This window comes from Sander lucioperca, chromosome 7 (assembly GCF_008315115.2).
Source record: "Sander lucioperca isolate FBNREF2018 chromosome 7, SLUC_FBN_1.2, whole genome shotgun sequence".
Taxonomy (NCBI): domain Eukaryota; kingdom Metazoa; phylum Chordata; class Actinopteri; order Perciformes; family Percidae; genus Sander; species Sander lucioperca.
The window spans coordinates 39,517,965-39,532,802 of NC_050179.1; the positions used below are offsets into that span (position 1 = coordinate 39,517,965).

The 14,838-nt window shown below is 41.5% G+C and overlaps 1 protein-coding gene across 3 annotated transcripts; it reads left to right on the plus strand.

The window, feature by feature from the left end:
• Positions 1 to 5,890: 5,890 nt before the first annotated feature.
• On the plus strand, positions 5,891 to 13,591 carry si:dkey-12e7.1 (uncharacterized protein LOC557553 homolog). Of its 3 annotated transcripts, XR_004897831.1 has the most exons (4): positions 5,891 to 6,386; positions 8,649 to 9,287; positions 11,540 to 12,907; positions 12,950 to 13,591. XR_004897831.1 is itself a non-coding variant. In XM_031285374.2 (3 exons), exons 2-3 carry the CDS (start codon positions 8,757 to 8,759, stop codon positions 12,125 to 12,127), a joined length of 1,119 nt encoding a protein of 372 aa, XP_031141234.1. In that variant the 5' UTR covers positions 5,891 to 6,386; positions 8,649 to 8,756; the 3' UTR covers positions 12,128 to 13,591. The 3 variants fall into 3 exon arrangements, 2 of the variants coding, with proteins under 2 accessions (XP_031141234.1, XP_035858910.1); XM_031285374.2 differs by having other exon boundaries at positions 11,540 to 13,591; XM_036003017.1 differs by having other exon boundaries at positions 5,891 to 6,206; positions 8,651 to 9,287; positions 11,540 to 13,591.
• Positions 13,592 to 14,838: the final 1,247 nt, after the last annotated feature.

Consider the following 14,838-nt stretch of genomic DNA (forward strand, 5'->3'; position numbering starts at 1 on the left):
TATGTAACGCAACCTCAAACTATATTATGTTATATATATTAACGGTATTTTCTCATCCCATATCTTGTTTGCAATCATATCGATATACCTTAAAAAGTCAGTTTACCGCACAGCCCTACTACGCACATACTCATAGAACTGGAGAAACTTATATCGATCACATGTTTATTGGCACATTGCTGCCAATTGGTGTCACCCTCCTCAGAAAAGGGTCTTTGAACACGGCACAGCAGGGTTGGTGTTATGTGAGACCACGTGCACATGCTGCTGGAACAAAAAACTGGGACCCCTGGTCAAAACATTACTCCACCAGCGTGTTGGACAGGACATGTTTGCTTATTTAAAATCTACAAGTTTGCAACCCAAACATCTGTCATATATCACCTTTCTCCCTCACATTCAGTCACATAACCAGAAAAGTATTACTGTAAAAGTAACAGTACTCAATACAGAAAAATGCCTCCCCCCCATACTTTTATACTAATTATAATGACTTTTATACCTAATTATATAACTGCTAATTATTTCCTTTATTAATCGAATGTTTGGTTTGTCAAAGTTCTGATAACAGTAGGAAGTGCCGTCACAATTACTCAGAGCCCAAAGAGACATCACCATGCTTGTTTTGTCAAACCAATCGTAGGAGGCAACAGTATGATTTTAACCCTTTTTTAGGGGTGCTGAAGATCCCTTAAACTTGATTTTCAAAAAGGTCCATTAAACTCTCATATCAAGATATCTGAATGAGCTTCATGTGGCTTTGGTGAGAATCATTTATAGCCATGTCTGACACATATCAGCTAGCTATAGCCTAGGTAAGTTAGGTTCAGAGTTCTGCATGAAGTGAAAATAATAATGATTAAAATAGTTAAAATATGTTATTTTCACCATTTTCCCTTCCCTGTTTCTGCATGCTGTGGTAGCCTACCTATGTCTTTGCATTGTAGAAATTGGATGTGACTAAATGCTGACCCTAAGAGCCCAATTTATTCAATATTTGTATAATACCATTTCATTTGTAATACCACCTCGCTTTTACAGTAATGGCCCTGTGGCTCAGCATTAAAGTAAGTTTTCTCTGAATTGTTGGTGCCTTTCTAGTTACATAATTCAGTGTTTTCCCTATTATGGTGGTCCAAAACTATGTTAAAATGCACAGTAAGCACTTTAGAATAACGTTTTAAAAAGTACGTTAAAAGGGAGCCAGACATCCCAAAGCTCTGATCTGGTCCTCGCGATTGCGTGTCTGGCCAAGGCTAGCCAGATGGCGATCACAAACCCAGTTCTGGAACAATCTGTTCTCACTCCCAACTCGTCAAATACGGACGCTTGGTCAATGTCTCTCAGAGTCAGATACCACCGCAAAAATCACACTTTAGCGTCGGTACGGGACGATGTAAGATGTCGTAGTATTAAGAGAGACAACGGTAGAAAGTAGTGTGAGAGAACGAAAATCCGCGTAAGGAGGAATGTTGGATGAGTCAAACAATGCAAGACTGTCACCCAGGAGACTGGGATTTATGTCCCATTCTTGTCCCACGTGTCACTGAAACATACATTTTTTAACCCCACTCACAATCTTTTCCTAAACCTAACTGTATGAAATCACAATTAACTTAATGCAATAAACATGATATAAACTACTTGAATGCCCATGCATTTTACTGTACATGTATTTTAACTTCTCTCCTCAGCAGGGGTGGTTCCAGGATTTTTTTTGTGGGGTGGCCAACCCGTTCTCACTCCGAACTCGTAAAATACGGACGCTTGGGCATTGGGTGTCAGCGGCAGATACAACGCAAAAATCTCCCTTCAGTGTGTGTGTAGAACGAAGCCGGGAGAGCAGCTACACGGCGCTTGAAGATGACGTAACATTAAGAGCGACTACAGTAGAGAGTAGTATGAAAGGCCGAAAATCCGCATAGGGAGGTTGGTTGTGGGGGTGGATGGGTCAAACAACACAGGACTTTCACCCAGGAGACCGAGGTTCGTGTCCCACGTGTCACGTTTCCTAAACCCAACTGTCATGTTCTTCTTTTTTAAACCCAACTGTCCCGTTCTTCTTTTCCTGAACCCAACCGTCCCGTTCTTGTCCCGCGTGTCATGGAAACGTACCTTTTATAAGCCCACCCACAATCTTTTCCTTAACCTAACTGCGTCAAAAGTGATGCCAATAGTCCCGACCAAGCGCGTTTAGATAAAGCGTGTTTAGATCTGACACCAAAGGAGACTATTATCATCAATAACAACGCCAAAGGCACCTGACCAAGAGTCCGTATTTTACACGATGGGAGTGAGAATGTGTTGCAATGTTGCATGGAAAGACGTCTTCATATGTAAAGCTGTCCAGTAAGTGTAGTGAAGTAAAAACTAAAAAGTACAATATTTCCCTGAAATGTAGTGGAGTAGAAGCAGGGGCGTCGGACTGGGGGGAAAAAGGGGACTGAGTACCCAGGGCCCTCATGTGAGGAGGGCCCAAAAAGATGCTAGAATGAATAGCTGTGGATGCGGGGAGGGGCCCATAGAGAATGCCTTTCTACAGGGCCCAGAATTTTGTGCTACGCCCCTGAGTAGAAGTAGAAAGTGGCATGAAAAGAAAAGACTCAAGTAAAACTAAAAAACTTTCTTTTCATAATTACAGTACTTGAGTAAATGTAGTTACTGTATATTGCACTAATGATTTGGGGTATTACTCTAACAATCCAGAGTGTTTTTAAACCTAAAGAAAGACGGCCACAGTGTGGAATTTGACACCAAAGCACTAGTCCCGCTTTGCCAGAACCTTCCTCCACAGCGCTGCACAGGAAGGTCTGGCTAGTCCACACAGCATTCCGGGATAGGAGAAAAACGTGCTTTGGTTTATTGACATTTCTTTAAACCAATCACAATCGTCTTGGGCGGTGCTAAGCGCCGGACGGAGCCACGGTGCCTCTGCAAAATAGTCTCAGGAAGGAACTTGTTTTGGTGGAATGTGTGGACGTTCAAAAGTAGTTTTAGTCGTGCAACAGAAAACTCAGATTGGACAGATAGTCTAGCTAGCTGTCTGGATTTACCCTGCAGAGATCTGAGGAGCAGTTAACCATAGTCCTCACAAATCCACCAGAGGTTAGAACGCCAACACAAAGAAAGAGGAGGCAAAACAGGGGGGCTGGGGGTCCTCCGGCAGAAAAATCTTTCCATTTGAATCCCATTTCTACAGACATTTACTTTTATTCACTTTGGTTATACAAAATCCCGGAAATAAGGGACTGTTCGGTATTTATGGAATGGACCACCCTGGACTGAAACGGGTAATTGCATTGTTTAAAAAATGAGTGGAATAATTACGACCAGATATTTTATAAATATCTTAAATAACACAAAACAACTAAATGGTGGTAGGTAATACATCAGATTTCATATACTGCTTTGGTAAAAAAAAAACATTACCTGGCTGACGATGGGAGCAGCAGGACGCAAAAAAACAAAAATTACTGTTGCACTAGTCTGGACATCTTGCCCTGCCAACCTTGCAATAAAGGTTTCCTAAATGCCATGTATATAAATGTGATGTCAGCTTACTAATTGATTGCTGGTTTTGTGTAGATTGTGTAGACTTTTATACGTTTATTCCACTTTGTTTAAACGGCGAAGTGGAGAGGCCTCGTTCACCTGTTTGGAGCTGGCTGGTGGATGTGACGCTCGTATCGGCCTTGCTGGATACACCGTGACTCTGTTTGTGGATCTACTGATCGCTGTGGATTACTTTTTTTTCGTGTCATTGGATTACGGCAAAATACGGATCTTTTTTCTTAACGTGTCTTAACGTTTTATGGTGAGTTTGGAGAGGCATCTCAACAGACTGTAGGTCCAACACTGATTGTTCACTGTTACATTTTAGTTGAATTTAAGCGTCTGTCTATTGCGTTCCAAGACAGCCGTGCCGCGATTGGATTTCATAAGGGCGAATTGTTAAATTGTTACAATGTAACTTAAAATCTGCTTTAAAAATAAACATATGTGTTTTGGAATATAATGGTCAGCTTCGGCACTTTTACCTATGTGCTAAAATATACAATGACTGAGGAAGCCTAGTGACCATAGCAACCAGTGATGAATTGTTATTTCCCAGTGTCCTTTGCTGTATGGTCTCAATGTTTTATTGTTTTATTTCATATGAATACTAGTTTACTAGAGGAGTAACTTAGTTTTTGAAGTAATGCAGTAATGCAGGAAGCGTGCATTTAGTTTCCAGTGCTTACTGTGTTTCCACAACTATGTTAGTGAGTAAATCTACTGAAATGGCCCCCACACCATAACAGAGGAGTGGGATGTGTAAGATGAGAATGCAGAGGTTAAGTCATGTACATCATGGCTGTAAAAAATCAAATGGCATCTGTGCTTCTTTGTTAAGTGTGAACTTGCATGCAAGGGGAGGGTCATGCTTCTTTTTCAAATCATGTTGGAGGGTCATAGAAAAATTATTGCTGAGGAGGGCTGGGTCAAGTCTTTTTAGGTTAGAGACCACAAAACTCCTCCGGTGGCCCCTTAATTAAGTAACGAACAGTCCCTAACAAAGTTGACCATAATAATACATCCTCTTTATCTGAGACCGAGTAAAAATGTGGTTGATTCTGAGATGAAACCTTCAAAAAGTGGTCTTGAGACCAAGACCGATCTCAAGTACTACAACCCTGGGAAATGGTATCATGAGAGGAGCAGAGCCACTTCAAGTCAGTCAACCAGCATCACTGAGCCCACGTTCTTTGCACATCCAGAATGCCATCTACTGGTAAAAAAATAAATCACAATAAAATAAAACAAGAAAACAAACAAGGGGCAAAAAACATATTTTTAGTATTTTTAGTGCATTTTAATAATAGATAAATGTGCAGCTCGCAAATCACAATAAAAACGCATTACATGTTTTCTGTAAATGTATTTAGATAGAGAGATAGATGGATGGATGGATGGATAGATAGATAGATAGATAGATAGATAGATAGATAGATAGATAGATAGATAGATAGATAGATAGATAGATACTTTATTGATCCCCAAGGGGAAATTCAAGGTCCCAGTAGCTTAAAGACATCACACACACATACACATACATCATAAACAGGATGATAAAATAACAAATTCACATGAATAATATGGACAATAAAAGAAAAGATACTAAATAAGAAATCCACATGAATGTACTAAGGGATGTATAAGCATGAGACACTTGCAGTGACAGGGCAGGGACTGACCCTGTGATTGTGAGTTTCATGGTGGTAGTGCAAATAAGTCCAATAGTGCAAGGATAAAGTCTAGAGACCAGCATATGGACAATATAAGAGAATCATGTAGACATAGTAATATAAAAACTATAGCAGTACAAGGATAAAGTTAAAAAAACAGCATTAAATATGGGCATTATAAGGGAATATAGTAGACAGTATAGGGCAGACACAAATCAACAGTCAATATTAGAGGTTTGAAATAATCGGGTTACAGCCATTGTTCAGGTATTAAGTATTTAGGTTGTATGTAAAAGTATGGAGGCACACTCTGTGGAAACTAATGTCCACTTTGGGAATATCCATCTATGTATCTTGAAACAGCAGGTAAAGAAGTTATCCACTCTTCTCACAACTTCTACATGCCACCGACAGAGGGCGTTGTCCTCCCCCAAATTCCGCTTGAGATCATCAGACTGAATATAAAAAGACTCTATGACATCTTCAAACACCTCATGCATAAAACTGACTGCGTTTGTCTAGGGTAATGTGTGATTTAATTTGCAAAATGCTCTCTGTTAATACAGAGGCCAAACCCATTATTCTTCTCAACACTTTCAGACAATAACCTCCGCCCGACGGTGCAACATCGGTGTTCAAAACTTTCACCCCTAACGCATTTTGATGACGCAATCACCAACGAGCCACAACAACAAAAACAACAACAGAACTCAGCTGTTCGGCAGCTAGCTAACTAGCCGGCCTGGTTACTGTTATTACTGTTCCTTGCAGCTTTATTTAAATTTTGGATTTGTATAAGTTGCTTTACAGCTACTAATACGTTCGGATACAACGCAAGTTATATACAATCTGCATCAACGCGCTGCCATTAGGTTCATTTTAAACTCCTTTGTCTCATATGTGCTAACGTTAGCTAGCTTCTAGCAGGTTAGCCTTTTAACTGAGGACGGGGGGGAGCCCGTTCAACCAAAAGGTAAAGACGCGACTTTTGTCTCGATAATGGTGCAAAATAACACCAGTTTAGCCTTTTATGGGCAGAAGCTTAAAGTCTGCAAAGCAATTATCAGCAGAGGAATAGGAAATAACGGAGCTAGCAGACCCCGGGTCATGTTACAAACCGATGTCACTTTACGAAATTGTAATTTAATACCGCGATAAAAGGTGAGCATGTGTAACTTATTGCACATTATTACGTGTACTTTTTTTTTTGAGATACTAAAGTTACACAAACTGTCGTGGGAATTGGCTCGTTTGTTAACTTCCTGTAAATTACAGGAGGACAGAGAGTACAATGTTCACCCTACCGCGTTTTCACACAGGCCTTTAAAGGGGAAAGACACCCGATTAAAGAATTTACAGACAATATAATTGACAAAGTAGCGCTCTATACACGAGAAGCAGTGGCAGCTAAAACTGTCCTGTCCTGTTAGTAGTGTCCTGAGGAGTGTCCTGGGATTCCCATGACTGTCCCGGGACACTCCTCAGGACATTATTAACAGGACAGGACAGTTTTTGCTGCCACCGCTGCTGCTATAAACGCACACACACACACACACACACACACACACACACACACACACACACACACACACACACACACACACACACACACACACACACACACACACACACGTACGTGTTCAAAACACTTGATATACAAGTGTTTTGACAAGAGGTTCATTATAACATTTTTTTACCTTTAGAATTGGTTCTCACAGCTCGCTTTAACAACACACAGTGGTATTTATTGTGTGCCACAAGACAGTTGCTATCTAACTTAACGTCACTACAAGATAAGGTTACCTAATGCTAACATTATCCCAGTAAGACCACTCAAAACGTGCAGCTAAAAGGTCGAGCAGCTAACGTTATGTTAATAGTATTACCACAATGCTATTACGTTGCATGCTTTATTAACGTAAGCCGTGTCACTGCGTTTTGGGTTTTAATTGAGTTGTCCAGATAGACCAGCAATTATGTGAATTCTGATTAGGGCTTGGGCGATAATTCCATATGTTAATTTATCGTCTTTCAATGGATGAAATCATATATCAAGATACGGTGATACACAATGACATCATCCAACTTGTATGTGATAATAACAACAGGGTTTCCGCGGGGTCTTAAAAAGTCTACAATTTCAAAATCAAAATTTTAGGCCTTAACAAGTATTGTGTTCTAGGTCTTAAATAATTTTTAACAGCTCTTAATTTCTGATGCTCATTGAAATGTTCCCGCTGCGCTTTACAGTGTTCTATTTTTATTCTGTGGTCTTGTAGTTCTTTCATGGTCGTAAAAAGGTCTTAAAAAGTCTTAAATTTGACTTGGTGAAACCTGCAACATACCAACTCAGATTTCTTAGAAAAATGTGATTGTGAAATATTTTGAGGGAAATAATTTGAAGATAGCTCTTATGTTCTTACATCACACTTTACATTACCACCCAGTTCAATGTGATTAACAAACTGGAAAGATTCCAGTCACAAGCTTCCCCGGTCTTTAAGCTCCATGACCCAGAATGCAATAGTGCATACAGCTCAGGACCGCATAATAATGTGAAAAGATCTGCTTGGAAACCAAATGTTGGTTAAAACAAATTGTCAGTAGTGTTTTCCAACAGCAGTGTGCACATTTTTTCATCCATTCATTCAGCTTTATTGTGCAACTCCTGCATGTCTACACCCATGAATTCTTCTTATGGGAGTACCCCAGTGTAGTTAAATTATTATACAAACTATTGCCTTAATCTGATTACTCTGTATTTGTGTGGGTGCACGCATTTAAACATAGTCAGTATATACCTGGAAAAAGGATATTTTATCTCTCTAATTTAGTTTGATTCATTCTGTACTCAAGTTCTCATTAAAATGAGAAAACACTCAATACTTTTCATTTGTCAAGTAAAAAAAAAAAATTACAACATTACGGCACAGATCTTTTTATTTATTTTTCAGCTCCTACAACGTGAGCCAGTCTCTGTGTAACGTAGAGTTTTACCTGCGTGTCTCTGGCACGTGTAACATTAGACAGCCAATCACAGACATTATTAGATCTTGGTAGAAGCATGCTGCTTGCTTATTGGCTGACACTGATGCGATTTAGGTTGCTTTCACACCTACCATGTTTGGTCCATTTTAATTGAATAAATATACCGAATCGCAATCACCGTATCCACTGAACTAAAGGTGTGAAAGCGACCTTAATCCTTAGGTATGAAATTTGGTTTTGAATGACGAGGCATTTTTCAATACTCCATACTATAAAGGTAATTCGGTCGGTGCCTAAAAAGTATTGAATTCGGTACCCAGAACACCCAATGAGTAGGATTTATTTATTTCTCCCTGTTACCTTGAACAACTTGGAAAGAAAAAGGAAACAAAAAAGTCAACACTTTCAATTCTGTTTCTTTTCTCTATCCCCAGGAGTATCCCAGACCAGACATGTTTATGGCAAAGCCAGACCACAAGACCACCCGGTGGAGATTCTGACCTCCGCCAATGACCGCCAGTATTATTTTCATCATCTGTCGTCATGTCGCCGCCAAAGAGACCCCTGGTCCCTGTGAGCAGCCGGCGGAAAGCAGTGGACGACTACTTCCCTTTCAACTTGCTGCCCGTGGAGTGCCAGCTGCACGTCCTGTCCTTTTTGAACGAGGTGGATAAGTGCAGCTGTGCTTTGGTCTGTGTGAGCTGGAGCTGCATCGTCCGCTCATGGAAGCTGTGGCGGGTGGCGGACTATTCCCGCCGGGGCGTCTTCCACCTGGGCCGGGAAGGGCTGCTGGTTTCCAACCGGGAGTTTGAGAGGTGGAAGTCCTGGGTGCACCATTACACCCATCACCTGATCTCGCGGCGGGCCAGCCTGCTCACGCTGAAGGCCAGCTTCGACCTGGGCGACCGCTGCAACAAATGGTGCGAACTGCTGAGTCACCTGCTGGACAATGTCCACTGCAGAGACCTGAGTCACCTGGACCTCAACTGGACGTTCACTCTGCTGGAACCGCTGGACCTCAGGGTCAACTCAGGCTCCAGCTCGCACCAGGACAGCATTACCAAGATGGACCAGGTAACTTGTTTTGACTGATTTTAGTTCAAGTTAAAAGCTGCGCGAGGCAGAGTCACAAGTCCTGATTGCAACAAGCAGTAACTGTGTTTTCATTTGGTTCTGTAATGATTAGCTTACCACTTCCATTAACCACCATTAATAGCTTTTTAATAGTCTTACCCGCCAAAGAATGACCCTAACCCAGAGAACCAGTAGGGACAATAATAGGGCTGCAACCAACGATTGTTTAATTGTCAATTAATCTGTAAATTATTTTCTCAATAAAGTTGTATGGTCTATATATATATATATATATACATATATAATACAGCATGTAACAAAGATGTTTCCACCATAAATTGCTGCATAAAAATGTAGAAAAAATGTGGGACAGTCCACATTTATTATAGAAGGGCTTAGATTGCATTTATATATATATATATATATATTTATTTATTTATTTTTTTTTTTTAGGAGGATGGTGAAAAAGGTTATTTAAGGACTGGTTCAGGCACCGTTTAGGCACCAGCACCGTTTTAAACTTATCGCTTTAGCACCGGTATCGGGAAAAACCCAAACGATACCCAATCCTACTCTAGAGTCCTCTTTCACTCGCTCTACCACACACTCCCCACGCACACACACACGCCGGCCCTGCTATTCTTTTAAAGAGATCCACACACACACACCAACAAGCAAGTATAAACTTCAGGCCACTTACGTAGGCCGCGGAGAAAGCTCTGTGTGGAGCCTCCGCAGAAGTATAAATCAGCCTTAAGGTAGCGACTCCCAAAATTCCTGGGAGGATGGAAAGCACTGCAGAGGCCTGACCAAGGAAAAACATGTGGCATGAAACCAAAAAGTTAATCAGACCATTTTTTTTTACAGCAGACGTTTGTCTTAGTTGCTGGACTACTGCCATCGTTAACGTTATTAGTTCCACGTGTGTGCTTTCCCCCCCAGCTTTTTTGAGTCTAAATGTCTGCTGCAAATAAGGGCTATGAATCTGATTCCCCTGGTAACAATAAAAAAGCTAGAGCACCGGGATGCTAGCGAGGCTTTCAAGATTTATTCAGACAGCACAATGACATGTAGTGTACAACAAGGACACACACCTCAGTCATCAAAGTCCTTCTGGGCAACTTGCATTGTTTTATTTGTCCAAACTTGAAACTAAAGAGAAATACTGTATGTAGGGCTTCAACTAACATTTATGTTCATTATGGATCAATCTGACGATTATTGTCCAGATTAATTGATTAATCGTTTAGTCTATAAAATGTCCATCGCGGTTTCTCAAAGTGCTAGGTGTCTGTTTTACATCCTATGGAGTAAACCGTGTTTTCAAAAAAGCGCTTTTTTTAAACGCCACCGCCGACGTTCTTTTTCTGCAGCTCAAAGCGTCTTTGTGAAGTTGAAAACAGTTTTCTGAAAAATATCTGCATAATATCCACCCCAGTTTCTCAAAGTCCAAGGCGATGTCTTTAACTGTCTTGTTTTGTTTAAAACCCAAATATGTTTAGTTTAATGACTAATGAATAACAGAGCAGGAAACCTCCATATTTGAGTCCGAAAACAGCATTTTCTGCCAATTTAGAATAATATTTTTGAAAAATAACGAGTGAAAAAGTTACTTTATAAACGAAGCAATTATCAATAGTTGCTGATTATTCATCTATCAGTCGACAATCGTTGCAGCTCTAGAAATGTGTGCGAAAAAGCAGTTCATGTTATTGAAAGTTATTTCAACAGAATTTGGCAACTTGGCTCATTTTGTTACTTCCCCAGTATTGCTATCGGTTGATTTAAAAAATGCAATCTATTTACATGTTGTAATATGTTCTTGTCCATACTAACATGTTGAGTATTATACAGTGTGCCTGTTTGGTAGGGCTGCACAATGTATCGGTTTTTTTATCATCATTGCGATATCAATAAACACATCAGGAAATGCTGCTACATATTGTGTTAGTTGAAAGAAAATATCAGCAGAAAGCTGCACTTTAACATGTACCTGTCACTCTTTTTTAGTGGTGCCTTTTATATTCAATTCACTGTTCAATTTGTTCAATAACATAATGTTGGAAATGATTTCCTTTCATTAATTAAATTCAACATGCAGTTTGTTGTATTTTAGCAGAATACTGAAAGCAGCAGAACTGAGAACACTTTAATACAAGTTTATTTAGTAATATCGTTATCACGATATTCAACAACGTTATCGCATACTTTTCTCATATCGTGCAACTGTTTGGTGTGATTTGATTTGACAGGTGACCAGTTTCCAGGAACTGCTGACCAAACTGACCCACAGCTGCCCGCGCATCTCCAAGATGCGGTTACACTTCGACTGGTCGGATGTGTCCGTGTCGCTGCTCAACCAGTTCCAGCAGCTGCGAGTCCTGGAGCTCAAATACTTCTGGGTCTTTAAAGGAGTGACTCCCACGACGCTGCAGGCCCTAACCAAATCCCTGCCTAACCTGAAATCTCTGACTCTACAAATCCTGGTGCCGCTGAGGAACCTGGGCATCTCGTACACTCTGGAGTCCCAGTCTCTGGAGTTCCTGGACGTGTCGCCCAGCCGAGGCTTGGTCTTCTCCTGTCTGAAGCTGCCGGCCCTGCGCGAGCTCCGAGCCAAGAAGATCGTCCGCGGCATCACACTGGACCGGAGGACCAGGCTACGGATCCAGAGCCGCTGGCCCTGTCTGTACCATGTCCTCCGGGCGGGGACGCCCAAGCTCCAGGCCCTCAACAATGAGAGGCTACTCCCCACGTGGAGAGAGGAGAGCTATGGGGAGCTGTCTGCCATCCTGGAACAGTCCTGTTACTGTGTTCAGCATCTAGACAGCTGGCTTTGGTAGATAACTGCAGGGTTTCCCCCCCAAAAAAAGAAAGTTGTTTAACCAGGTGGCATTTGTCTTTATTCGACGAGGGCCCGTTTGGGACAGTCCCAGACTGATGGCAGCATTAATGTAGAGCCCAATAGTTTCTGAGTCATGGATGGAATTGCGAAATTGAGAATTTGAAAAAGCTGTAAGACAGATTCCATAGGGCCTTACATTAAGATAATTGGAGATTTGAAAATATGACTACGTCTAAGTTTTCAATCGAGCCGCCCCACCGTAACTGTAGTTTAAAAAAATGTCTTAAAATACATTAAAAATCATTCCTAGTGGCATAGGCCTGGTGGGGGGCAACTTAGGCTCGGTGGGCCACCAGGCTTGCAACACACTGGGGGGAAACCCTGAACTGTGTGACTTGAAATGACGTACCATCCATCGGTGGTTGTTTACGCATTGTTATGGAGCCCACTGCAGTTCTAGGGAAGACCCACCCTTCAATAGCATTCACGCACTACGATTGGCCAGGCGTCCATGCTTGCGCGAAGTAACGGAACCCGATTTGTTCAGGTCCTATCCCCCGACCAATCGGCTATCCTAACCTTAACTACTGGAAGTCAATTAACCTCAACCAATCAGCCTGCTTCGTAGGGCGGGACTTGCCTGGAACTGCACTGGGATCCATAAAAAGGCATCTTTTACACACACCATGTGTGTCCCTGTTTAAACAAACTGTTCTCAGAGGGACACATAGTTGCATACAAGAAAGACACGTTTTCAAGTGAAATCAAAGGACTGCAAGTTTATTTTTTTTAATTTTTTTTTTTTACAATTCATAAACAGGAAGCTGCTGTTACAGTTGGAAACACTTTCCCAAGACAATGATACACAGCGTGTCTACAACTGTTTTATTTAGTTTGCCCATCATCTCCCAAAAACTAAAGGTGCTTCAGGCTGATTGCACTGTTAACACCATTAATTAGGACTCTACCTAAGCTAAGTGTGCATGGTCCATGTATTGTGAAAAAGACCAGCAGAAGACAGAATGTTATGGCAACTTAGAGATGTGGAGAATGCCTTTTAGATGTTGCCCGTTCGAAGAGAAAACTATGATGGAACAATAAGGAAAAAAAATGTACCGTACGTGAAGTTTTATTTTCATTCCATTTCTACCACCGTTTCCTTTTGACAGCTGAGAAATGGAATCAGTGTTTTTGCAGTTATCTTTCTAATCAGTAGAGGTCCTTATTGTCAAAGATTTGGCCATGGAGACTTCTCTCCAAAAGGTCTTTCAACAGAAACTTGTGCACTAGTGTAACATTGTCTCTTACACCAATGGATTCTGATCATTTCACTCCAGTACCTGTGCTCATGTGTTGTACGAGTAGCAGATGTGTGTGTGAGGGTATTTATGCTCTTCAGAATAAATCAATGTATACGTGAGATTTGGTTGATGTCAGGAAAGATTCTTCACAAAGAACTGTATTCAATCTTAATTGTCTTGTGTGTGTGTGTGTGTGTGTGTGTGTGTGCGTGCGTGCGTGCGTGCGTGCATGCGTGCGTTTGTGCAAGTGTATGTGTGTGTGTGTGTGTGTGTGTGTGTGTGTGTGTGTGTGTGTGTGTGTGCGTGCGTCATGGTCTTGAAATTTTACAGAGAAACGTGAATCATTTTACAGATCCCAGAACTTCGTGTTTTTTTATGGAAAAATCCTTGCTGAACAACACACACCTCAATGTGAAATAGAAGGCCATAACATTTAGACAGATGTTGTAACATCTGGTCTGTACCATGTTTTTCACACAATAGTACTGTACATAATAAATTGAATTTTCTGGAGTCCGAGAGAACATTTTTCTAAGTAAGCACCAGGGAATTGTTTCTGGGTGTTTTTTATTTGCTTTTGTTAACTCTGTGACGATATTAATGGAGTTTACTACTTTTTGTCCAATGCATGAAACCAAAAAGCTCTCACAAGTGTTACGAACATCATTACGCCCCTATATTAGACCATTAATCAGAGATAATGTGGAATGTGGCCTCGCTTGGACGCTCCTCCACCTGGCTCCAGTCTCCCTGCGATGATGATTTGCCAGTTGTTGCTCCATCTTACTGTTTCAATATGGTCGGGTTGGTTTGATCCCCTGGATCCTGCAACAGGAACATCTGTTCTCAGTACAAGCAACCACCACCACACCCAGCTCAGGCCCTCTTTTTCTACAGTGTTCCAATTCTGCCTATTTGTCTCCCCGTGTTTCCTCTCCTGAGGGGTGTGTGTGTGTGTGTGTGTGTGCGTGTGTTGGTCATGGTAGTCGTAATTTCCCGAGGTTGGGGCTCTCTACTTTCCTCCTCCTTTTTCTCCTCTCTTATCCAGCCCACTCAGCACTCTTCCCGTCATATGCTTCTCGTCTGTTGGGAGTTTGTCAGTCGCACGGGATCTGTGTTGACATATATCTTTAAAAAAGCTGTCATCCGGCACCCCGTGCATTGAGGTTTTACCTGGCCTTGGAGGGCAGTCATTGGAGGTCAACGTCACCGCAACTTGGAACTCTGGACACCTTCACTCACAATCCAAAGTGATGACACTGATGGTCTTCTTCTGAAGGATTTTCTTCTTCACAAGCAGCTCATGTTTCCATTGAGGCGTGTGGTTATGACGGTCCGGGCAGTGTGTGCTATGTTCATAGAAAGGGGAATGTGAGTGTGTGTGTGTGTGTGTGTGTGTGTGTGTGTG